The 22,560-nt window shown below is 31.9% G+C and overlaps 11 protein-coding genes across 11 annotated transcripts; 8 read left to right on the top strand and 3 right to left on the bottom strand.

The window, feature by feature from the left end:
* Positions 1 to 58: 58 nt before the first annotated feature.
* On the top strand, positions 59 to 1,043 carry cgd1_380 (conserved hypothetical protein; the record flags this gene model as incomplete). Its single annotated transcript, XM_627898.1, has 2 exons — positions 59 to 502; positions 570 to 1,043. 2 exons carry the CDS (start codon positions 59 to 61, stop codon positions 1,041 to 1,043), a joined length of 918 nt encoding a protein of 305 aa, XP_627898.1.
* A 617-nt stretch (positions 1,044 to 1,660) lies between these two features.
* Positions 1,661 to 3,904, top strand: cgd1_370 (carboxypeptidase probably secreted, signal peptide; the record flags this gene model as incomplete). The annotated part of the gene is made up of 1 exon (XM_627897.1): positions 1,661 to 3,904. One exon carries the CDS (start codon positions 1,661 to 1,663, stop codon positions 3,902 to 3,904), a length of 2,244 nt encoding a protein of 747 aa, XP_627897.1.
* Positions 3,905 to 4,120: 216 nt separating this feature from the next.
* cgd1_360 (conserved hypothetical protein) lies at positions 4,121 to 6,631 on the top strand (the record flags this gene model as incomplete). Its single annotated transcript, XM_627896.1, has 1 exon — positions 4,121 to 6,631. One exon carries the CDS (start codon positions 4,121 to 4,123, stop codon positions 6,629 to 6,631), a length of 2,511 nt encoding a protein of 836 aa, XP_627896.1.
* Positions 6,632 to 8,096: 1,465 nt separating this feature from the next.
* cgd1_350 (CG8205/fusilli (animal)- like, 2x RRM domains, involved in RNA metabolism) lies at positions 8,097 to 9,806 on the bottom strand (the record flags this gene model as incomplete). The annotated part of the gene is made up of 1 exon (XM_627895.1): positions 8,097 to 9,806. One exon carries the CDS (start codon positions 9,804 to 9,806, stop codon positions 8,097 to 8,099), a length of 1,710 nt encoding a protein of 569 aa, XP_627895.1.
* A 652-nt stretch (positions 9,807 to 10,458) lies between these two features.
* On the bottom strand, positions 10,459 to 11,652 carry cgd1_340 (N-terminal machado-Joseph disease protein like domain, C-terminal UBX, DNA repair like domain; the record flags this gene model as incomplete). Its single annotated transcript, XM_627894.1, has 1 exon — positions 10,459 to 11,652. One exon carries the CDS (start codon positions 11,650 to 11,652, stop codon positions 10,459 to 10,461), a length of 1,194 nt encoding a protein of 397 aa, XP_627894.1.
* Positions 11,653 to 12,451: 799 nt separating this feature from the next.
* Positions 12,452 to 14,914, top strand: cgd1_330 (CDC48 like AAA ATPase ortholog; the record flags this gene model as incomplete). Its single annotated transcript, XM_627893.1, has 1 exon — positions 12,452 to 14,914. A coding segment is annotated over one exon (2,463 nt), but the record flags the coding sequence as incomplete, so codon positions are not given.
* A 1,056-nt stretch (positions 14,915 to 15,970) lies between these two features.
* On the top strand, positions 15,971 to 17,743 carry cgd1_320 (oxysterol binding protein; the record flags this gene model as incomplete). The annotated part of the gene is made up of 1 exon (XM_627892.1): positions 15,971 to 17,743. A coding segment is annotated over one exon (1,773 nt), but the record flags the coding sequence as incomplete, so codon positions are not given.
* Positions 17,744 to 17,953: 210 nt separating this feature from the next.
* On the top strand, positions 17,954 to 19,048 carry cgd1_310 (AP endonuclease of the TIM barrel fold, possible bacterial horizontal transfer; the record flags this gene model as incomplete). Its single annotated transcript, XM_627891.1, has 1 exon — positions 17,954 to 19,048. A coding segment is annotated over one exon (1,095 nt), but the record flags the coding sequence as incomplete, so codon positions are not given.
* Positions 19,049 to 19,485: 437 nt separating this feature from the next.
* Positions 19,486 to 19,728, top strand: cgd1_300 (40S ribosomal protein S21; the record flags this gene model as incomplete). The annotated part of the gene is made up of 1 exon (XM_627890.1): positions 19,486 to 19,728. A coding segment is annotated over one exon (243 nt), but the record flags the coding sequence as incomplete, so codon positions are not given.
* Positions 19,729 to 19,824: 96 nt separating this feature from the next.
* Positions 19,825 to 21,324, bottom strand: cgd1_290 (Ub6p like ubiquitin at N-terminus and ubiquitin C terminal hydrolase at the C-terminus; the record flags this gene model as incomplete). Its single annotated transcript, XM_627889.1, has 1 exon — positions 19,825 to 21,324. A coding segment is annotated over one exon (1,500 nt), but the record flags the coding sequence as incomplete, so codon positions are not given.
* A 128-nt stretch (positions 21,325 to 21,452) lies between these two features.
* On the top strand, positions 21,453 to 22,556 carry cgd1_280 (short chain dehydrogenase/reductase of the rossmann fold, signal peptide; the record flags this gene model as incomplete). The annotated part of the gene is made up of 1 exon (XM_627888.1): positions 21,453 to 22,556. The coding sequence occupies one exon, from the start codon at positions 21,453 to 21,455 to the stop codon at positions 22,554 to 22,556; it is 1,104 nt and encodes a 367-aa protein (XP_627888.1).
* Positions 22,557 to 22,560: the final 4 nt, after the last annotated feature.

Genomic DNA, 22,560 nt, shown 5'->3' with positions numbered 1-22,560 from the left:
ATTGATTGAAACATAAAACTTAGAGATTTAATAATATTAATAGGCTTATAAAACATTAATGAACAAGTTTACCAATTTATTAATTAAGAGAACCGCTTCAAGCTTAAAGGGAGGAGATTTTAGAGAGCTATTTAGGAAGAATTATATCCCTATAACGCAATTTGAGAAAGTTTTGCTGTCAGTTACAAGCTGTGTAGAAGGTCTTAAAAATCCAACTGATTCTAATTCAGTTGCATGCATCACTGAACTTACCTCAAATAGAGCTTTGAGAAGATTACAGATTTTGATGAACTCCACGCCAGATGGTAGAAGAATAATAAAGAATAGACCATTGATAGATTCATCAAAATATTCGATTAAAGATTTAATGGCTTTTCCAGATGATTCACTCGGAAGAAGGTATGGAGAATTTTTGACAACTTATAACCTTGAAATAAATAGAGATCCTGTGAGATATGTGAACAGTGAGGATTTAGCTTATGTTTTGACAAGGTTCAGACAGGTAAGTCTTAACGATTATAGATAATTTTTAATAGCAGATTGTAATTACTTACCTTTCTTTTTTTTAGATTCACGATATCCTACATACTGCATTTGAGCTGAACATTACAGTGGAATCTGAAGTTACATTGAAGTTATTTGAGTTTCTTCATGCTGGAATTCCTTTTGGAGCAATAGGAGCATTCATGGGACTTTTTATCACTCCAATTTTAAAGGTTAGGCCTAAGGAAATTTTCGAAAATCATAATAAAACACACGTATACCCATCCAAGCCGATACAAATTCATCAAGACTGTGATAAATATCTAAATTCTCTTGAAATTACGAAAAAGGAGATATTATATCCGAAACGAATAGTAATCAAAGAGCTTATCCCCTGGATATATAAAGCTGAGAAGAAAATGAGACACAATATCTACACAATAATGGTAGAAGATTGGTTTCCAAGACCAATAGCTGATTTTCAAAACTATCTTAACATTTCTCCACCCCCAAAACAGTTACAGAAATACACACGTATTAAGCCAATGCCTTTTTGCTAAACATTTTATATGAATATACACTTTTAGGGAAAAGAGATAATTAGTATTAATTAATATAAGTAATAATGTATTCTTTTATTCCGTAATTCTTATCAATTTCCCACTCCAATTGTGCATGCATACTACGGAAAAATCACAAATATTCCATTACATGTACCGGTATACATGCGTTTGCATTAGGTGGAGTGTCCACATAGTAATTAGGATTATGCAAAATTAAATAAAGATTAATTCAGAATTGGTTAGGCGTAAAGTAAATTTACTTAAATTTTACAAAAGGTTTAAAATTTCATTTCTTAACTTTAAAAAAACTTCGGATAAAATGATTATAAGTTAATGATTAATTACCAAGGCGCATTTGGCAGAGAAAACAATAAGCGGTAAGAAATATAAAAATTCCACACGGACAAAGGGCAATGGGGATTGGAATCAAGAAAAAAATATAATTTGAAAATAATATAAGTCTAGATTACTATTTTAACAAGAGAACATATAATGCAGGTATATTTTCTACAATAGTAATTTATAAGCAGGCCAAATTTTTAATATCTTTGACAAGGAAGCAAAAAATTGAAAATGTTATTTAGAAATATATATTTATCTTGTAAAAATACAGAATGAAGAAGCAAAGAAAGCCATCAGATATTATTAGTTTTTTAACCATAATTTTTTTGATATTTATTTACAAAGTTTTTGGATATGTAGAAAGACCAGAGAGGAAGCTACAATATTCAAGAGAACAAATTTCAACAATCCCTGATGATTATTTAGAATTAGGAATCCCAGATATGGATTATGGTGTTGAAAACCAAGATCTTAGAAGAATTTTGTATTCTTTGAATAGGGGTTCATTGAGAAGTTTCCCAAAATTGAACGAAGCAATGATCATTTTGGATAATTTAGCATCACAATTCGGAACAAACTTTATAAGGAAGCATAAAATAGGGACAAGTTTTGAAGGAAGGCCTATTGATGCTTATAGAGTCGGATTTTTTAGTAAGATGGATGGCTCTTATTCAGAAGACTCGTACTTTTATATTAATCAGGGTAAAAAACCTGCATTTTTACTAACATCAATGCATCATTCAAGAGAGCCTGCAGGCTTAACAACTGGAATATACTTTATCACTAAACTCATGGAAGATGCAATTTATAAGCAAGACCCTGCTTCTAACTTTTTACTCTCTAATATCGATATTTGGTATGTCCCATTTGTAAATCCAGATGGATATGCAGCAATAGAAAGAACACGAAATTATGGGATTAGAAAGAATCAAAGGAAAACTTGTAATTCTGGGAGATCAGATGAAGATGGAGTTGATATTAATCGTAATTATGACTTCAATTTTGAAAACTCTCTTGTTTCTAAATGTGACCCGCAAGAGTATTCTGGGGAATATCCTTTTTCTGAACCCGAAACACGAGCTGTAAGAGATCTTGTAAATAATGTAAAAAGTTTTGTTACTGCAGTTAATCTGCATACATTTGGTGATTTGTGGACTATACCTTGGAATTGTTGCAAGGACAAAGATCTAAACGAGAATATCGCTTCCATATATAATGAACTTAAGTATGAAATTTTAATATCTTCTCCTTCTTGTATAATTAAAACCTTAATGCATATGAAGGGCCCATTTTTTGTCAATTCTGCCAAAAAAGGATTTGATTCAACATTTTTCACAAAATCAAGAAATGAATTTGAAAATGCTTCCAATTATTGTTTCTCATCAGCAGCTAGAAACCCCACAATGGATTATGAGGCTTCGGGAGAAGCAGATGACTATTTACTTGCAGCTCACAATATAATTTCATTATCTCCAGAAATTGGCTCTGAATATTTTGGATTTTATCCCCCTCAGAGTGAAATTTTCCCAATTGCAAAAAAATATTATCCCCAAATTCTTGCTGTGGCCTCAAAGTCCACTATTGAGCTCAGTATTTCTGCTAGCTTACACTTACAAATGCACTCTGAAGTTAATCATGGAAAACTTGAATTTTCATTATTCAACAGTGGATTATCATCTATTTGTTCCAATACTACTGATGAGACTCACAAAAATAATTCCAAGGGAACTTCTGAATGTCACACAATCTTTACTTGGGAGTTGCTTTCATCTAACTGTAAACAAGATTCCAAATTTGATCCTGGAAAAACCAAATTTGGCGAGTATTCTGCCGGCTTTAGATACAGAACTTCTAATTTTAAGGAATTGAACTCTACTGTCAGCATGGAAAATGAATGCAATACACAACAATTGCTTATATCGTTGGGTAAGCAAAAAAAAGAAAATGGAAAAGATGAATTCAAGTTTGTTAGAGGGTTTGTTTTTAACGATTCCGTTGAATCAAGATCTAGTCGTGGATTTAAGGTGAATTTCAAATACAAGAATTCATCCATTAATATAGCTTCCAAATCAAATTCCAACCCAAACTTTATTATTCATACTTGTATTGCAAACATTAAAAATAAACACACGAATGGAATTTGTCAGTGCGGATTCATTAAATTCCCTGATAATAATTCCAACTCTAATACCGCTTTAATCGTGCATTCATCAAGTTCTGATTATTTATGTAATCAACTTTACTTAAGAAAAAATGAATTCCTTCCTTATTCCGAAATATACCTTAATATAGAACGGAACTCTAAAAACAAGCAAAGTATCATCTTCCTTAATAGCGAGCCAGCTGACTTTGGAAAAAATCTGACATATTTATCAGTTTGTATTATTTCAGTTACTATTGTTACAATTATATCTATATTATACTCTATCTATTATAAGAAATACTACACAGAAAGTACTAAAGCGATTAATAGTTGTGCTGTACAAGTTACCAGTGAAACATACTCGAAAGTTTAGTTAAAGTAGCTTGGTTATTAATATATTTAATTACTATTGAGGCATAATGTTAGCTTCTCATACCATCATTTTTATCATTAATACATTAAGTTTTTATATCTTCACTTACCCTTGTTTCTCGCTTTATTTGTTTTTAGTATAAACCCCTAATATGGCGCGCGCGCCATGTATGCGTCATTCAGTGACAATTAAATATTTATTAAAACAAAATTAGAGATGAGCGAATCGGATATAAATTTGGACACCTCCAGACATCTGGAGGAGCTCAAACAATTGAAAGAGGTTGATTATGAGTTTTACAAATACTTGGAAGAGCATGGACAGGATTTATTGGATCCTGTAGGATTTAAGGATGAACCGGAGGATGAAGTCATACAAGAGGAAAGCAATGAATTAGGAGAATCCGAGTTTGGGCTTCCAAAACTAGATAAAATAAAATTTCGAGAAATTGTTGAAAGTTTGGACTCTAAAAAATCTTTTAAGAGTTTGAGTTTGTTACTAAGTTGTTTTAGGTCAGTAACGAGTATCAATGCTTTAACTAGTGAAGAGGATTCAGTTAAACCAAATATTGAAAAGACTAAGAAAAAGAAGTCTGAAAATAAAACACCTGAAATTAAGAGCCACAAGAAGGAAAGATGTGCAACTTTTCAAATTGATGATCCCGAATTAATGTTTGAAATCACCATCTATGTACTTGAAAAAATTCCTTATTTGTTTTGGTACCACTCCTCAGGAAAAATGCAAAAAGAAGAGTTAAATTCTGATATTATCCCAGAATCCCTACCAAATTGGAGCAAAGTTGAAAAGATATGTAAATTTTTCTGGCAAGATTTAAGTAATTTAATTTTAAATAATTGTTTAAGCATCCAACCAAATCTAGAATTAATGCAAAATGTATTTAAAAAGCTTTCAGACCCATTATTAATTCTTTGGATAATGCCAAATAGGTTGTTAACAAACCGATTTTCTACATTGTTGTCCAGAATTTGGACTATGAATAAATATATTTTATTAAAACAGGGAGCATTTCAAGTACTAAGGACAATCAATGCTCGTTTTGAAATGATTTCTCAAAACTATATCAATAAAAACGGTTCTGATTTTGAATTCTTTGACAAAAATGATATTGTAAGTAATCCAATCAAAATGCACGAAGAGTTTCTACTTATTTTACATCGTACAATAGGAATATCAGCAATGAGAGGAATTTCTTGGAAAAATTACATATCATATAAACAAATCATAAACGACTATGTTCTTCTTTTACAAGAATCCAATCATAATATGGTTTATAGAATTGCTTATAATGTTATAAGGAGACTAGGATCTATGCTTAGGATTTTATATATTCGTATTTCTAGAACTAGCGATTCCAAAAATAACTCAAAAATTCAATCAAAAGGTTCAGCAAGCAAAAAGAAGCTCTTTGAAGAAGTATTTGTCAACTTATTCAGCTGGAAATTTTTAACCTTTATCAGAATTTGGTCATTATCTATTTCTAATATATCACAGCTTTACCCACTACAATATCCACTTGTTACTATTATTACTTCCATTACCAAACTTAAATTAAATTCTATTCCATTCCTCCCATTCACACTTCAAAATTTAGAGATACTTACTGAAATCTCAATTTCTAACAAAGTATTTATCCCACTTTCAGAAATGTTATTTGATGCTCATTCAACTATTGAAAGAGGAGTTAAACTAACATTCAATAAATCATCTCAAAATAACTTAAAAACGCAAACCATGATCACGACTTCAAGTAAACCTTTCATGCCAGAATTTGAAATAAAAATTGGAAACTCAATTTCAAAATCACATCAGGTTTATGATTCTTTATTTGAATTCTGGGCCCATATTGTCACATTATATATCTCCAGCTTATTTAAACATCCATCTTTTCCAGAATTCTTATTTGGAATTATACCAAACCTTAAGAAGCTTCAAAAACATAATAGTAGACACTGGAATGATAATATTAACAGACTAATTAAGGAAATCATTAAAAAGGCTGAAACTCATTCTGAATATATTAAAAACATCAGAACCACTATTTTAACTAACCAAGAATTCCTTTCGTCAGTTTACAACCAAAATAATACCAATAATAATAACAATAATAATCTCATTTCTCCTTATTCCAGTAAATTGTATTGTGATTATGTTTATAATTCTCTCAATTCTAAAATCAACTCTGAAGAATTTCTTCAACTAGAAAACTATATTATTCATATCAAAAATCAAAGAACTGAATTAATTAAGGGAAAGATCAAATTATCGTCTATGAAAGCTTTTGATAATTCTGATAATGTAAACTCAAACAACTATCAGGACTTTACTTTAGAAGATGAACAAGAAGATTTAGAATTTAAGATACTTCTCCAACAATTACAAAAAGCTGGAAAATCCATCAATGATATCAAGAATCTAGGACCAAGACAGCTTAAGAAGCTAAAAAAATCAATCAAAAGTCAAATGAATGACATAAAGGAATCAACACCTCTTATTAGTAATCAAACTAAACCCAATAAAAGATCCTCAATCACTAGAGAAAACCAAGAAAGTAAAAACAACAAGAGAAACAAAAGCCGCAAATTAGAAAGTGAAAACTCTGATGAACTTAATACTAAACCAAGCACAAATGAAGTTTGTTCAGATGTTATTCAGAATGATATTATCGAGTATTGGGACATTAATTCCGAAGATGATGATATTAATTAAAAGTAATATCAAAACGAAAATTATTGTTATTATTATTATTATTAACGTAACTTTTAGTTTCTATTTTTCATTGATTCATTCTTTTCTATATATATATAAAAAAAAAAAAAAACTTTATCTTTCAAAAGGTGATTCCACTTTGCTCAGAAATTTCTAAAATACATTGCCGCCAAATTCTTCTTGTTAATTCACACTAAACCTCAATCATAAATTTGGAATCGTTTTCTCTAGTTTCTTTCAAATAGTTTCCTTGCCAAAGTGATTCATTGTTTCTAAATAATATCACTCACAACTTTAAAGCTGATCTATTGGAAAAAGGTTTCTAATAACCCAAATTGCTAATATCGGTAATTGAGGTAATCTCCAATGATTGTACCAATTAAAAGCTATTAGCATTAATTATTGCCTTTCGAAGAAAACTAATAATTAATTGATAAAAAAAATATTCTAAAAAAATCTTCCCGGAATTTTTAATAGTATTTTTTTTAATTAATTAATATTTGAAGCAAAAAGACTCTTGTAGTTTTCCACATTATTTCCAAAATTCAAGTGCATGCACCATGCCTGTGGCAATACCGGTAATTATTGAATTTGTTCAATATAATTATTTAGAAAAAAAAACCTGATATTTGCTTTGATATTATGAACATTTATCAGATTTAGACGGAAAAATTCCTTTAACGTTTAATTTTATTATTAAATCTTAGGACCTTATATTCTTTATTACTTTCTACTAATTTTTGAATGATACAGATTCTGTGTGAATTTCTTCTAAATTTGAATCTGGAGTTAATGAATATTTTTTTCATACATACACAAATTAAATACATAGAAAAGAATGTACATTCATTTCTTATAAATGTATATATAGGTATATGTACTATAATTACAAAGTAAATATATTGAAATTGAATTTTTCAATATATTTAAAAAAAAAAAAAAGAAAACAAATTTTAATAATTTACCATAGGCTCATATTACAATTCATATCTTAACAGTGATTTTTTCTTCGAATATAATGATTCTGGGATTTAAGATTTTCCAAAAGATTAGATTTTTTTAATTACAATTCTGAATGTAAAATTGAATATTAGTCTAGCAATAATTAAAAAACCCATATGAAAATACATATTTGGTAATCTTGTATACATGACTTTATGACTTTTCTGGTTGCATTAAACTAATTAAACAACCTTATTAAACCTGAAATCCCAAAAACTCAAGGTTAAAGCATACAAATTATATTGAGCAGTGAATAGTCGTTAGTAACAGATTGCTGCCTGCTACAATGGCTGACAGAAAATTAATGAAAGATAAAGAGAAATATTTAAAATAGTTTCTCTTAATTAGCTGACTTGTGATGATCTTTCCTTTCTTGAAAATTCAAATTATTATCAATTCTTCGAAGCTCAATTAGCAGTTTAATAATAGACGTGATTAAAAATCTTAGAGCTGATATAAATTATCATTTTCTAAGAAACGGGTTGCTTCCAAGAGATGTAAATGCCCTTGCATTGATTCTTTGTCTATTAGAAACGGTACTGCAAGTACTATTATTACTTGATGTACTACTTAAAGCATGGAAAAAATCCACAGAAGATTGCTTCAAAGAATAAGTGGATCTGGCTGTGGTAAGCTCCTGAAAGGACGAAATGAAAACTTCAATATATCTCTTACCAATAACCCTCCTATTAAGTATTCTCTGAGCATCAAATGCATCACATTTGTGAGGAAGTATAATCCAGGCTTCGCCAGATGCTCTTTGATTTTCAGTGATTCCTAGAAACACGTCAGAAGCGTTCAAACCATAAATTCCACCAGAAATAAAGAATTGTACGATTTCAATTTCCGTAGTAGACCAAGGTAGGCCTCTAAGTCTAAGAACTGAACGGTTATAATATCTATCAATGATTTTATTGTCATTAAAAATGGAAGGATTTTGATTTTGTTTCTTTAAACTGGTGATTTGTAAACAAATTAAGAACTCTTTGGTAGATGAAGGAAGGACTTCAATCCACCTTTTACCCATTCTTTTACCATGTAAGAGCGTAAGTGAAAGCTCATATGCTTTTATAGAAGGAAGTAACACATAGGCCTCCCCCGTCATTTTTCCATCTTTATTATATGAAATAGCGATGTCGTAGGATGATATCCTACATATTGGGTTGAAAAAAGCAATAATATCTAATACGGCAGCTTTCCAAGGAAGACCTCTTAGTCTCACAACAGGACGAACAAGAGAATTTTCTAAATGAGGAGAATCTTTGTATTCAGAAACATTGACTCTCTCTTGATGAACATGAATAATTCCCTTTTTTAAAAGAATAAGGTATATTCTTGCCATACATTTACAAATTGATGAAAGGTCTCTGATAGATGTATTATTATCGCTATTAAATGGAGAAACAAAAAGATCTTCAATGGATATATTGAAAGAAAATGCAATATTTTTAAGTATGCTGAAGAGCTCCAGAGAACTGCTGGGCTCATAAGCTGGCCAGAATTCTGGAAGAAAACTCTTAATTAATCCGCCTAAACCAATTATAGAGTTTAATTTATTCCATATATTATTTGGACATGAATTATTACCTGAAATTGTACTATTACTAGATGCAAGGTTATTATTGAATAAGTCTAGATTTAGGAGCAATTTTGTTTTTACAGGATCCCACGTAATAATACATGATTTATTATTTAAATTATTCAAATTGCAATTACAATCTCTGTTTTGACAACAAGAGAGAAAGTAGCTTATTAATCTATATATTCTTTCCATATCAAGAATGCTCTGCTTTTCAATTCTTTCAGAAAAACCTTTGACATCTATACAATCCCTAGAATAAGATAAAGTTTGAGGAGATAAGAATTCGCTTGAAATTAATGCAGTATATCCTGTACTATTTTCCAAGTCATCTGAAGAATTAACAGAAAGTAAGGTAACTTCAACTAAATACTTAGAATCTTCAAAATGAGAAACATTTGAAATATTAAAGAGGGATGAAGCATCCAAAAAAGATGGTTCAAAACATAGTGATTGCTGATTACTTCCAACATTCCCATTTACAATGGGAACCTGGTATTTTTCAGCAGGATGAAGCCTCCATAGTTCACATTCAATGAATAATAACTGACAGTGTTTATTATTTACATTCGGATTGCTCCATAAGTTATCCATCCGAAGTGAATCTCAAACTCATTCCCATACGATAACTCTTTTTTCGATATAAGTTAAAAATCAAAAATCTGCCGAACCAAATATGACCATAATAAATCGTGTTTCTTATAATCCAAACTAATTAGAATAATTCCAGTTTCTAATTAATTTTTTGTGGGAAATCACAGAAATTTGATTTTTTCCCTTTGGTTCTTCCTAAATATGGCAGAAAAACATTGTGTGCGCCACTTTAGCATCTCTAAATTCCCGCCTGATGTACTTTATACACAAAACTTGTTAAATTAATATTGAGTTGAATAATAAGGAATTGGGTGTATATTTCTCGAACATAATGAGATGTATATAACTTTATGCACACGTATTTAAATATTTTTTGTATTAAGTATTAGTGATTCTGGATTGGTAGCAGCGATCCTCAATATAAAATGATTAATATCAAGTTCAATATCACACCCTTGTTAGATTCTAGTTTCGAGACTAAAATTGAGCTGGTAGTATAAATTAAGAGAGAAAAAAAGTAAAAATATATATACACATATTATTTTAAGGCTAATATTTTAGGAATCTAATTGAGTACTAACCTTATTTAGTATAAAGTAATGATACTAATGTGCGTTGAATTAGCAATATATATCGTAAATTAGTAATTTTATTAAAGATTAAGTAGTAGTAGAGTGTTCTCATTAATACCAATGTCATTGAAAGTTGGTGAATTAAGAATTATCTCACTAATATCAGATCTCGAAATTTTAATTGAATTTTCATCAAATTTTGAAACTTTGAGATAGGGAAATTGAGAAACGAAAGAATATGGGCTACCATGAATTGAATTCCCCAATAGTGCCATTTCATATTCGATCCAAGAGAATAGATGCTTACAGGAATTAGTCTTGTCAAACCTTCTGACAAAAGATGATCCAACCTTGCTCCTGACACGAATTTGAATAGAATTGACATGATCTGCAGGGGGTTCATCTGGAAGAGGAATACTCTTAGCAAACTCTATTGCAGATTCCCTTAATACTTTCTCAAGTTCTTTTTCTTCGGATGTCATTTCATTAGATTGATCAACATTATTTAATGTAGACTGCAACACATTTCCGCCAGAAGTTGGCCATGAGTATTCAACCGGTTTCTTAGAATACATAAAATTCTTATTTGGGGTTTCGTCACCCATTTGAGATACTCTATTTTCTTCTTTTTGTTTCTCCAAAACAAGGTTCTCAATTTCTGAAGCAGTGAGATAAAATCTTTGTTTACCATTGTTCTTTATTGGTCTAAGGAATGGGTCGGGATCAGGTAAAGGAATTGAATGTGAATCAGTTTCATTCTGAATTTTTTGTACAACAAAAACACTCTTTCCAGAGAACATAATTTCTTGCAAGTACTTTGAAACCTCGAAATAATCAATGTGAATAGGAGCAGCCTTAAGACTATCTAAATTAAACCACTTTCCTTTGACGCATCTTATTGAAGTCCAGTGTTCTGATGAGTTAATGATATAACCACAGCAAGACGATGGATACAAAATATAATCTTGAACTCTCGGATTTGCTGCTGGTATACAAGAGTACCCATGTCTTTGTAAACATTCCTGAAGAACCATGATTGAGAAGAAGCCATCGTAGGAAGCGTTTTGAGAATTATTATCGGAAATTGTCTTAAATGTTGAGTTACTTTTTTCTAATAAGCGTCTTTCCATGTCATCTATTTCATAAGCAATCTTAGAGAGAAAAGCTTCATCAAAATATGGTCCTTGGAGAATTGAGTTTAAACAGTGTAGAGCACACATCCTGTCGTTTCCTTGTTTCTCCCAATAGACTATGACATTCTCTTTTGTGCTCATCGTTTTACTAAAAAAAACACTTATTTCGAGTTAGAATAAATATTTGAATATTCAATTAATAAATTAAAATTATTTTGGTATTAGATTTATTACATTCCTATAAAGATATTGCTTTCCCGAGGAATAATTTATATTTCCCACTCTTGTTAAGCAGACTTGAATTCAGATTCAAGTATAGTAATTAGTCAGCCAACTATTTCCACAATTGAAAAGCTTTTCCGCTAATTATGAACAAATATAAATGTTATATTTTCAAATATACATATTTATTTGATGAAAATAAAATATTAAATTTCGTACTACCTGATTAATTATGCATTACATGAAATGTCTGAAAAAGCAATATGAAAAAAAACTTAATTGCAGCTCTTTCAATTATACTTTGGAAAATTTAACAATCACCTTTATTATCAAAGAAATATATCTTGTTGATTTTAATTACTAATAATTAACTTTCAATATTTATAACCACTTAGATACTTAAAATAATTATATGCACACATACCGCCAAAAATTAGGCGGTAAAATGTGGGTATATTACCCCACTTATAATAGAATAGAGGAAATAAATGGAGACAAAAGAAAATAAAGAATATTATAGAGCGAGTATTCCAAAGATAATCTGAATAATTAACATAAAAACTGATTAATTCTGGATTCAGGAGTACATTTATGAATATACATTAATATAATATATACTTATTTATATATATGTATATATATACGATTACTAAAACGGTTCAATAGTAAAAAGGTAGAGGTAAAGTAGAATTCATAATAAATATATTGAAGATATTAATATCGGAATCTAGAAGAAATGAATGTTGACGGGGAAAATCAAATTCCAAAGTCAGAGGAAGTTCAAATGACTAATGGTGATTCCTCTGCTAATAATACGTCACCAGGTCAAATTGAAAAAAAGAGAGCTCCAAATAGATTGCTGGTTGACGATGCTATTAATGATGATAATTCTGTTGTATGTTTAAGTCCAGCAAAGATGGAGGAGTTGAAATTATTTAGAGGTGATACAATTTTATTAAAGGGTAAGAAACGTAGAGATACAATATGTATAGTATTGGTTGACCCTGATTTGGAGGAAGGTAAAATTCGTATGAACAAGGTTGTCAGGAAGAACTTGAGAGTTAAGCTTGGAGATACAGTTTCTGTTCTTGAGTGTGGAGATGTTCCATATGGTAAGAGGATTCATGTTTTGCCATTTGATGACTGTTTGGAAGGAATTACTGGTAATCTTTTTGAGACATATTTGAAACCGTATTTCCTAGAGGCTTACAGACCCGTCAAAAAGGGAGATGCTTTTTTGGTAAGAGGCGGATTCCGTCCAATCGAGTTCAAGGTTGTTGGAGTAGATCCAGAAGAGTACTGCATTGTAGCTCCAGATACTGTAATTCACTGTGAGGGTGATCCAATCAAGAGAGAAGATGAGGAAAAAATGGATGATATTGGATATGACGATATTGGAGGCTGCAGAAAGCAAATGGCTCAAATCAGAGAAATGATTGAGCTTCCATTACGTCATCCAGGGCTATTCAAAGCTTTAGGAGTTAAACCTCCGAGAGGAGTCCTATTATATGGACCTCCTGGTTCTGGTAAGACTCTTATTGCAAAGGCAGTAGCAAATGAAACTGGAGCATTCTTCTTCCTGATTAATGGACCAGAAGTTATGTCAAAAATGGCAGGAGAAGCAGAGGGAAATTTACGTAGAGCTTTCGAGGAGGCAGAAAAGAACTCTCCTGCGATTATTTTCATTGATGAAATTGATTCCATTGCTCCTAAGAGAGAGAAGACTAATGGAGAGGTCGAACGTCGTGTTGTATCTCAGTTATTAACTCTTATGGATGGATTGAAAGGGAGGGGCCAAGTTGTTGTTATTGCAGCTACAAATAGACCAAATTCTATTGATCCAGCATTGAGAAGATTTGGCAGATTCGACAGAGAAATTGATATTGGAGTCCCAGATGATAATGGTAGACTTGAAATTATCAGAATCCATACAAGAAATATGAAGCTAGCTAAGGATGTCAAAATTGATGATATTGCAGCTAATACCCATGGTTTTGTTGGAGCAGATTTGGCCCAGCTATGTACTGAGGCGGCTCTCTGTTGTATTCGTGAGAAAATGGATGTTATTGATATGGAAGATGAAACAATTGACGCAGTTATCTTGGATTCTATGGCCGTCAGCCAGGATCACTTCAACTCTGCATTGGGCGTTTGCAACCCATCTTCTTTGAGAGAAACTGTTGTAGAGGTTCCAAACATTAAATGGGATGATATTGGTGGTCTTGAAGAAGTCAAACGCAACTTACAAGAAATGATACTCTACCCTATTGAGCATCCTGAGAAGTTCGAGCGTTTTGGAATGAGTCCTTCTCGTGGAGTCTTATTTTATGGTCCACCTGGTTGTGGTAAGACTTTACTTGCAAAAGCTGTTGCCTCTGAATGCTCTGCAAACTTTATTTCTGTCAAAGGACCCGAACTTCTTACCTTATGGTTTGGTGAGAGTGAGGCCAACGTTAGGGAGGTATTTGATAAGGCCAGAGCTGCTGCTCCTTGTGTACTATTCTTCGATGAGTTAGACAGTATTGGCACTCAAAGAGGAAGCAGCATGGGAGATGCTGGTGGTGCTGGAGACAGAGTTATGAATCAACTTCTTACTGAAATCGATGGTGTTGGTGTTAAGAAGAATCTCTTCTTCATTGGAGCTACAAATAGACCAGAGATCCTTGATGAGGCTTTATTGCGTCCAGGAAGGCTTGACCAGTTAATTTACATCCCTCTCCCAGATCTTCCTGCCAGAGTCTCTGTTCTACAAGCTATTCTTAGAAAATCTCCTCTTTCAAAGAACGTTCCTATATCTTTTATCGCTCAGAAAACTGAAGGATTCTCAGGCGCTGACCTTGCAGAGCTTTGCCAAAGAGCAGCAAAGGCTGCAATTAGAGATGCAATTGCTGCTGAAGAGCTAAAGAAGGCATCTGGGGATGATAGTGCTATGAAAATTGAGGATGAAGTAGATAGTCATATTTACGAAATCGGAAGAAAACATTTTGAGGAAGCATTTGCTGGAGCGAGAAGATCTGTAAGCATTACCGACCTTGCCAAATATGATCAGTTTAGAATGAAGTTTGACCCTGTGTATGTCACTCAATCCGGAGGAGAAGGATTTACAATTGACTGGCCAGATTCGACCCATGCCCAATACTCTGCTCCCATTGATGACGATGCTGATGATTTATATTCATAAATTTCTTGAGGGTCGAAGCGTGCTAACTACTTTATCTGTGTTACACTACCTTTCCTCTGGAAGTTAGATTGATATATATCATCTAATAATTTACATTAATATTGACTTATTCGATTTGATTTTCACAGTCTAATTTCTTTCAATTACTAATTCCTATTAATATAACAATTGTTTCTCTTAAACTAGATTGTGCGAGAATTTAGCATTTTACTCAACATTTTTACGATGAACTCGAGGTTCAATACGTAACATTCGATCATAATTTCTAACTCAGTTCTTATATTTATTAAAAACGAATTGTCTAAGAATTAGTCATTTGAATTTCTAATTATTTGAATGAGATTATTTTAAGACAGAGTTTGCATGCAAATCAAATTGTGATTTTTTTCATTAATTAATATACTTTTTGCAAAAAAAAACTAATTTCGTCCAAACAAAGTTAAATTATATATTTCTAAATTTGTGAAAGTAAATATTTAATTGAAGATATATAATCTTAAAAAATAAAATTACAGATCATCCATAAATAGATTGAAAAAAAAATAATAAATGAATAATTAACTTTTCCATACAATATCTACAGAGATTTTCTATTTTTCTTTCCAATTATACAATTTGATTATTATTTATAATATGAATTTAATTTTTTTTTCTTATTTATCTGTACTTGTCTATAATACATGTAAATGTGCATTGACTTATATTGGCGGGAAAAATAAGGGTTGCAATAATATTTTGTCAATGCAAGAATTGATTTTTAGGAATAAAGGATTAAAAAACGACAAGACTTTAATACACAGAAAAAGCCTTCTTTACATGTTAAGTAGCTAAGGATTCTTTGAAAAGTACAAAGAAGTCATACTTATAGTTAGTCTTAAGGGAATCAATTATTTCTAATTGTGTTGAAAGAAATTAAACAGAAAATAAATTAATATTAGTTTGTGAAACTTTGAGGGAGTATTTACCCAAGTAATGAAATATTTCAGTTAACTTTGAATTGTTGTGAAATAATTAACAAAAAGATCAGTTTGGCTTCTATTAAATAGAAGATATTAGAATAATAGTGTGGAGGTAAATCATATGAACAGAATCCGAAGGAAAATATCGAGATATGTTCATAGAAAGCCTAAAGGATTTAGAACAGAAGAGATACTTGAAAGGAACACAGATATAACTCAAGAGATAGATGTAAATAAGCATATTAGCCTGCTAGAAAATATAGAAATAGAAACAAATACAGGTGAAAGACGTTCAAAGTCTTTAAGTTCATCTAATTTATTAGAAGAGGTTCATATAGTAAGTAACGAGGCAGAAACCACTACAGTAATTGAAGAAGTAGATAATCTGATTAGTTCATCTTCTATAATAGAATCAAGCAATAGTAATTCGCTCATTGAAAAAAATAAAGTAATGAAAACAAATAGTGAGGAAAGTTTTGTTAGTATTAAAGAAAGTGAAGATGAATTATCTGTTGAAAGGCTAAATACAACAAAAACTTGTGTTGAAAACGAAGATATAGAAAAAGAAGAAACATGTAATATTACTAGGAGACGGAACCTTCCGGTTCCAAAAACATCTGCCAAATTCTCGCTTTTATCAATGATGAGGCAAGTTTTTGGAAAAGATCTTTCAAGGATATCTATGCCTATATGCTTAAATGAGCCTTTATCCTTTATACAAAGACTTTCTGAGGATTTAGAATACCATGATTTACTGAAAAAAGCAAGTAATTCCAAATCTGTTGATGAAAGAGTTGCATATATAACGGTATTTGCATCTTCAGCGATTTCTTCAACATTTTTGAGACTTTCAAAGCCTTTCAATCCCCTATTAGGAGAGACATTTGAACTAACTCATAGAGGGTTCAAATTTATTGCAGAGCAAGTTATGCATCATCCTCCTGTTGCAGCATATCATGCAGAATCAGATGATGGAAGTTGGGTCTATTGGGGGACAGTTTGGTCAACTATGTCGTTTGGACCAAACAGTCTGTCCATTCTTCCACAAGGAACTGTTCATTTAAAGATCAGGACCGCTGATGGAGAGGAGGAATATTCTTGGGAACGACCTAATTGCATTATTCATAATATTATTTTTGGTTCTACATGGTTGGAATGGTTAGGAGATGTTAATGTAACATCGAAAAATCATGGTTATAGAGGAAAGACCTCATTTTTCTCAGATTCAAATAATTCATATTCATTGAATAAATATAATAGTAGCTTAGAAAACTCAAAGCGTGGTAAAAGACGAAATATTGTAACAGGCTCAGTCTATAACGAGGATAATCAGAGGTTATTCTGCATTGAAGGACAGTCAGACCAAGAAATCCAAATTTCTTCAACGAAATCTCAAAATGATTCATTTCATCCATATTCCAAATCAAATGTTGTTTGGAGATGTAACCCGCATCCTAATAATGGAGATAATTCACATAATTTTTTCTTAACATATATGGCTCTTGAATTGAATGAAATATCAGATGATTACAATCCAGAAAAAGGTGCAAACATACCAATAACTGACAGTAGATTTAGGCCTGATCAGAGATTATACGAATCTGGAGACGTGGATGGGGCTCAAATCATTAAAGGACTATTAGAAGAAAAGCAAAGAAAAAGAGAAAAGACTGGAAATTCTGCTGTGCCAAGATGGTTTGCTAAAGGAAAGAGGCTTTCATCATCTGTTTTGAATGCCAAAAATAGCTCTGTATCTAAAGATGTTGTTGAATATGAATGGGACTTTACACATGAATATTGGAATTATAAGAATTCTCAGAATTTCTCAAATTTAAACGATATTATTGATATTTTTAATATCGATAAATAATTAAAGGAGCGGTTTTCATCATTATAACTAAATTTTGAGTCAATAAGTTTAGGGGGTTATAATGTTATACAATTCAATTAGCTTAATTCTTTAATGAATTACATGTTGCATGCGATAAATTAATATTTCCCGCGTTAACTTTACGTTTAGTAACTTTTATAAGGGAATAAAAGGCTTTGAATTTTTAAGTCTATTTTTCTCAAAATTTAATATTACCCAAAGATCTATTCAATAGAGTGTAATAATTGGGATAAGATGCCAAATTCTCCAAAGAAATCACTTAAGAAAGTAATTAAGGAAGAGAAAGGCGAAAAAAATCAAAGCAGGAATCTGAAACAGGCAAAACTAGAAGTATTTTCATCGAATATTAAGACAGAATTAAAAGTAAGGGATGATGTTTGCCATACATATGAGGGACACAAAGAACTAGCCGAAAAATATCGGAAATTTGTGGGAGCTCATGTAAGTGCATCAGGAGGAGTAGATAAGTCAGTGAATAATTCAATGAATATTGCGGGGATGGCATTTTCTATGTTTCTAAAGCCATCTCGTGGATGGAATGCTCCTCCTTTAAAACAACAAACAATTGACCTTTTCAAGAAAAATTGTGAAACTAACAAAATTGAATATTGTAAATTTTGTATTCCCCACGGTTCATATTTGATAAATCTAGGGAATCCGGATGAAGAGAAAAGAAGTAAAATGTACGGAGCATTTGAAGATGAGCTCAAAAGGTGTGATGCACTAGGAATTAAGCTTTATAACTTCCACCCTGGATCAACAGTTGGCCAGTGCAGTAAAGAAGAATCCATTCAATTTATTTCAGATTGTATTAATAAAGCCCATGAGCAGACAAAGTCAGTAATCACGGTGTTAGAAAACTGCGCAGAATCAAAATGTGTAGGTTATAGATTTAAAGAGCTTTCTGAAATAATTGAAAGAGTTAAGGATAAAAGCCGTATTGGAGTTTGTCTTGATACTTGCCACCTTTTCGCAGCAGGATATGATGTTAGAACTGCAGAAAGTTTTAATAAAGTAATGGTTGAATTTGAAGCAGTAATTGGACTTAAATATTTAAAAGCAATGCATCTAAATGATTCAAAAGGGCAGTTTAATTCCGGCCTGGATAGACATGAAAATCTAGGAAAGGGTAACATCGGTATGGAATGTTTTAAATTTATTATGAACGACTCAAGATTCAATGACATTCCATTAATCCTTGAAACCCCTGATCCGAATAATGATGACAAAGTCTACAAAAAAGAAATTGCAATACTATATGACATGTTGGTTGAAAACAAGTAAATTAATGAAGCCAAGATGATTCAAAAATACATTAGATGCCTAAAGATCTTTAATCAAAGTATTTATTAGTAGTATGTTCTAATTCACTATTTTTTTTAATGCATGTTTGTATTTAACCCAATTAAGGCGCCAGGTTTGAGGCTTTTGGAAGCGCCATATTTTGGGCGCCTCCGCGACGAGACAATTTTTTTTTCTGTCTCCAATGTAAATAATGAAAAATAATAATATTGAAGAATTCGCAGAGAAGTAATAAATTCAGCGAAAATTAAGGGACTTCGAAAAGGGTGTATTAGAATTTCTGAAATACAGCTTTATAATTTTTATTAATTTGTAATCATGCAGGTAAGTATTATTGTTATGAGTTTCCACTACGACTTCCTTAGTGGATTCGTCCGTTTATAGGAGTAGACCATCTAACTTTTCATTTGCATTAATAGAACATTGAAGGAAAGATCGTTGATTTATATATCCCAAGAAAGTGCTCAGCTACCAAGAGATTGATTCCATCCAAGGAGCATGGAGCCGTTCAGATTGACGTCGCTTTAGTTGACGATGAAGGTGTTGCTACTGGTCAAGTTGTTAGTTTCGCAATTTCTGGAGCTGTTAGACAGAGAGGTGAGAGTGATGCATGTTTGAATCGTTTATTCAACGAGAAACAAATGCTCAGCTTCTCCAAGTAGGTCGTGAAATGAAGCTATAGAATTCTACGATGATCTAAAATCGATGTACTTAATGATAGTTTCTAAGTTTTTTTCTTATTATCTATTATTTGTTAGCTAACTTAATAATGTGGCCATCTCCTCTTCTGAAGCCTTAATTACTGTTTTTTTGTATAAAAGCATTACAGCTATGTGGTAGTCAGATCTACCACCTGAAAGATCTGCATCCTTGGCTTTTATTCTCGAGACCTTGTCGTCATCAAATTTAATAATGTATTCTCGATCATTTGGACAATATCTCCAAGCAACGTAATGCCCACTGTCGGCAGTACGACCTTGGTGAGTAACTACGCATTCGAGTTCATATACTCCTGTAGGACAATCTGTATATAACTCTGTCTCCATTTTCTGTTCTTCTTGATCAGGCTTCTCTATGGCTTTACTCTTCTTTTTCTCTGAGATATCTCTTCCAATATTAAGGATTTTTTTTAAATCTTCAGAGCAAAATTCATAAAGATCTAAATTTTGGGAAAACTCAATCTTTCTACATACTTTTGCTCTAGTAGCCTCTGTTCTTGCAATCTCACTAGATTTTTTCCATTCAAATCGTACAAGCTGTACAAGTAAATATGGTGGCAAAGAATCTATTTCCGAAGTTTTTTGATAAATAGAGTCGATACCTGTTTCAGAAGATTTCTTCTCAACTTTCTCATCTAATGAGAGCTTAATACCTTGAGTTAAGAAGTCTACAGGATTCAATTGAGTTCCCATATGACACATAAGCTTATAATTCTCCTCCATTTTAACTTCCTCGTCAGTCTCTAATGCAGTATTTTTAAATTTAGTTTTCATTCTAAAACGAAATATATCCCCTATTGTCTGATCGTCTCCATCTTTTCCGTCTAGCTCGTTTCTAAACAATGTAAGCAAACTTCCCAAAACTTCCTCTGCATCTTGTTGTTGGTACATCGCAAAAGCTCCTCCAGTTGTTGTACTGTATTGGGGGAACTGACGCCTAAATAAGTCAACACACTCTCCTGGAACCACTCTTTCAATGCTTCCGTCCATCTTGTCCATTAACTGTTTAAACGAATTGAGAAATTTAATTGAATTTCCTGAACTTGAACTTGTTCTTTCAGATGAGCTCAAATTGCTATTTCTCAAAATCTGTAAAAAACTAGGGATACTTCTCAACATATGAATTATTGAATTTAAATAGCACGTATTTCCCAGATTCTCTAGGCCTACTGGAAGAGGTACTATTTCCTTTTCATGCAAGATCTTTGCCCTTTCATCCGAAGTTAAGTCCTCAAAAAATATAGTTTTCTCTGATGGAGCCTTCAATTCACCTCCTTCTGCAGTACCCACAAGAACTATCTTTGATCCAGGCTTTAAACCAAGCTTATTTAAATCCATCCCATCTCTTAATACACCTCTTTGGGACATTAATTTCTGCTTAGAAGCAGGTACCCCTGTCAAATTGCTTAACCTCTCCCTAAACTCAGAAAGAGGACTTGAAAAAACAAGATCAACATCTTCAAAGGTTTTCACGTTCCACTTGACTGTTACTTTTATTTGCTCCATTGCATTTAACTTAATATTAATTATTACTTGTGTTCACATTAAAATTATTGTGGCGCCACATTTGCGCGCCTTCGATTATAATTATTTGTATGTGCATGAATTCATACTTTGATAAAATTAATTAAGATACTTGGTTCTTGTATTAGATTTTCAACATTGAAATGAGAAGGGCACTTAGAACGATTTTGAATGTATATGGTTTTATTCTTAGTGCATTTATTGCACTGCCAGTGTTAGTTTGGGGCATGTTTGTCACTTTGATTTCTAAATACTCTGACTTCAATTTAGGCTGTTTAAGTGATGACATTTCTCCTGGATACTTCAAAGATAAAGTAGTTTGGATTACAGGAGCCTCTTCTGGAATTGGCAAAGCTCTTGCTTTGAGATTAGCAAAACTTTCAAAGGAAAGTAATATTACACTATCTTTAATCCTAACAAGTAGGGATAGTAAACGACTCAACCAACTAAAGAATGATTTGGTTGAGGAATTTAAGTTTCCCGAAAATGATATTTTAGTCTTAGAATTCGATATTGGTGATTTAGACGCAATTGACTCAAAGGTTGATGAAGCTAGAAATTGGAAAGGAAAAATTGATATTCTATATAATAATGCCGGAATTGGCCAAAGAGCAATCATAGGTAGCTTTGAGTCAGATGAAAAGGTTATGATGATCAACTCATTAGGTAGCATGAAAATTTCTAAACAAGTTCTTTCTAAATGTTTTATTCCGCAAAAGTCAGGGCATTTAATAAATACACTTAGTATCCAGTCCTATGTAGTATTACCTGGAAGATGTGCATATGGAGCAAGCAAAAGAGCTTGTCTTTCATTTTTCCAGGCATTGAGAAAAGAATTGAACTATACTAACTGGGATGAATACTTGGAATATAACTATTCTGGTGACAAGAAGGAAAATATTTCTCCAGCAATTCACCTTGGCAACCCCAACGTAGTTATTACTAACATCTATCCAGGGCATGTCCAAACTGAGTTTGATTCAAGAAATGTTCTGCACGATGGATCTCTGAACGTTGGTGCTCATAAATTGAAGGGGATGGCCTCGGAAAAATGTTCAGATTTAATGGTTAAAGCAACCTCGAATCTTTTAAATGAAGCTTGGATTGCTCAGGGTCATGAACTTTTGTTTTTCTATCTCACATATTATTCTCCGAGTGTTGCAGAAGCAATACAAAGTTTTCTAGATAAAGGATTTACAGATAAAATATGGGAACTCCAAAAATCTCATCTTAAAAAATCTAGTTAATTAC

The sequence above is a fragment of the Cryptosporidium parvum genome, chromosome 1 (assembly GCF_000165345.1).
Source record: "Cryptosporidium parvum Iowa II chromosome 1, whole genome shotgun sequence".
Lineage (NCBI taxonomy): Eukaryota > Apicomplexa > Conoidasida > Eucoccidiorida > Cryptosporidiidae > Cryptosporidium > Cryptosporidium parvum.
This window is presented reverse-complemented; position numbering and strand designations above follow the sequence as displayed.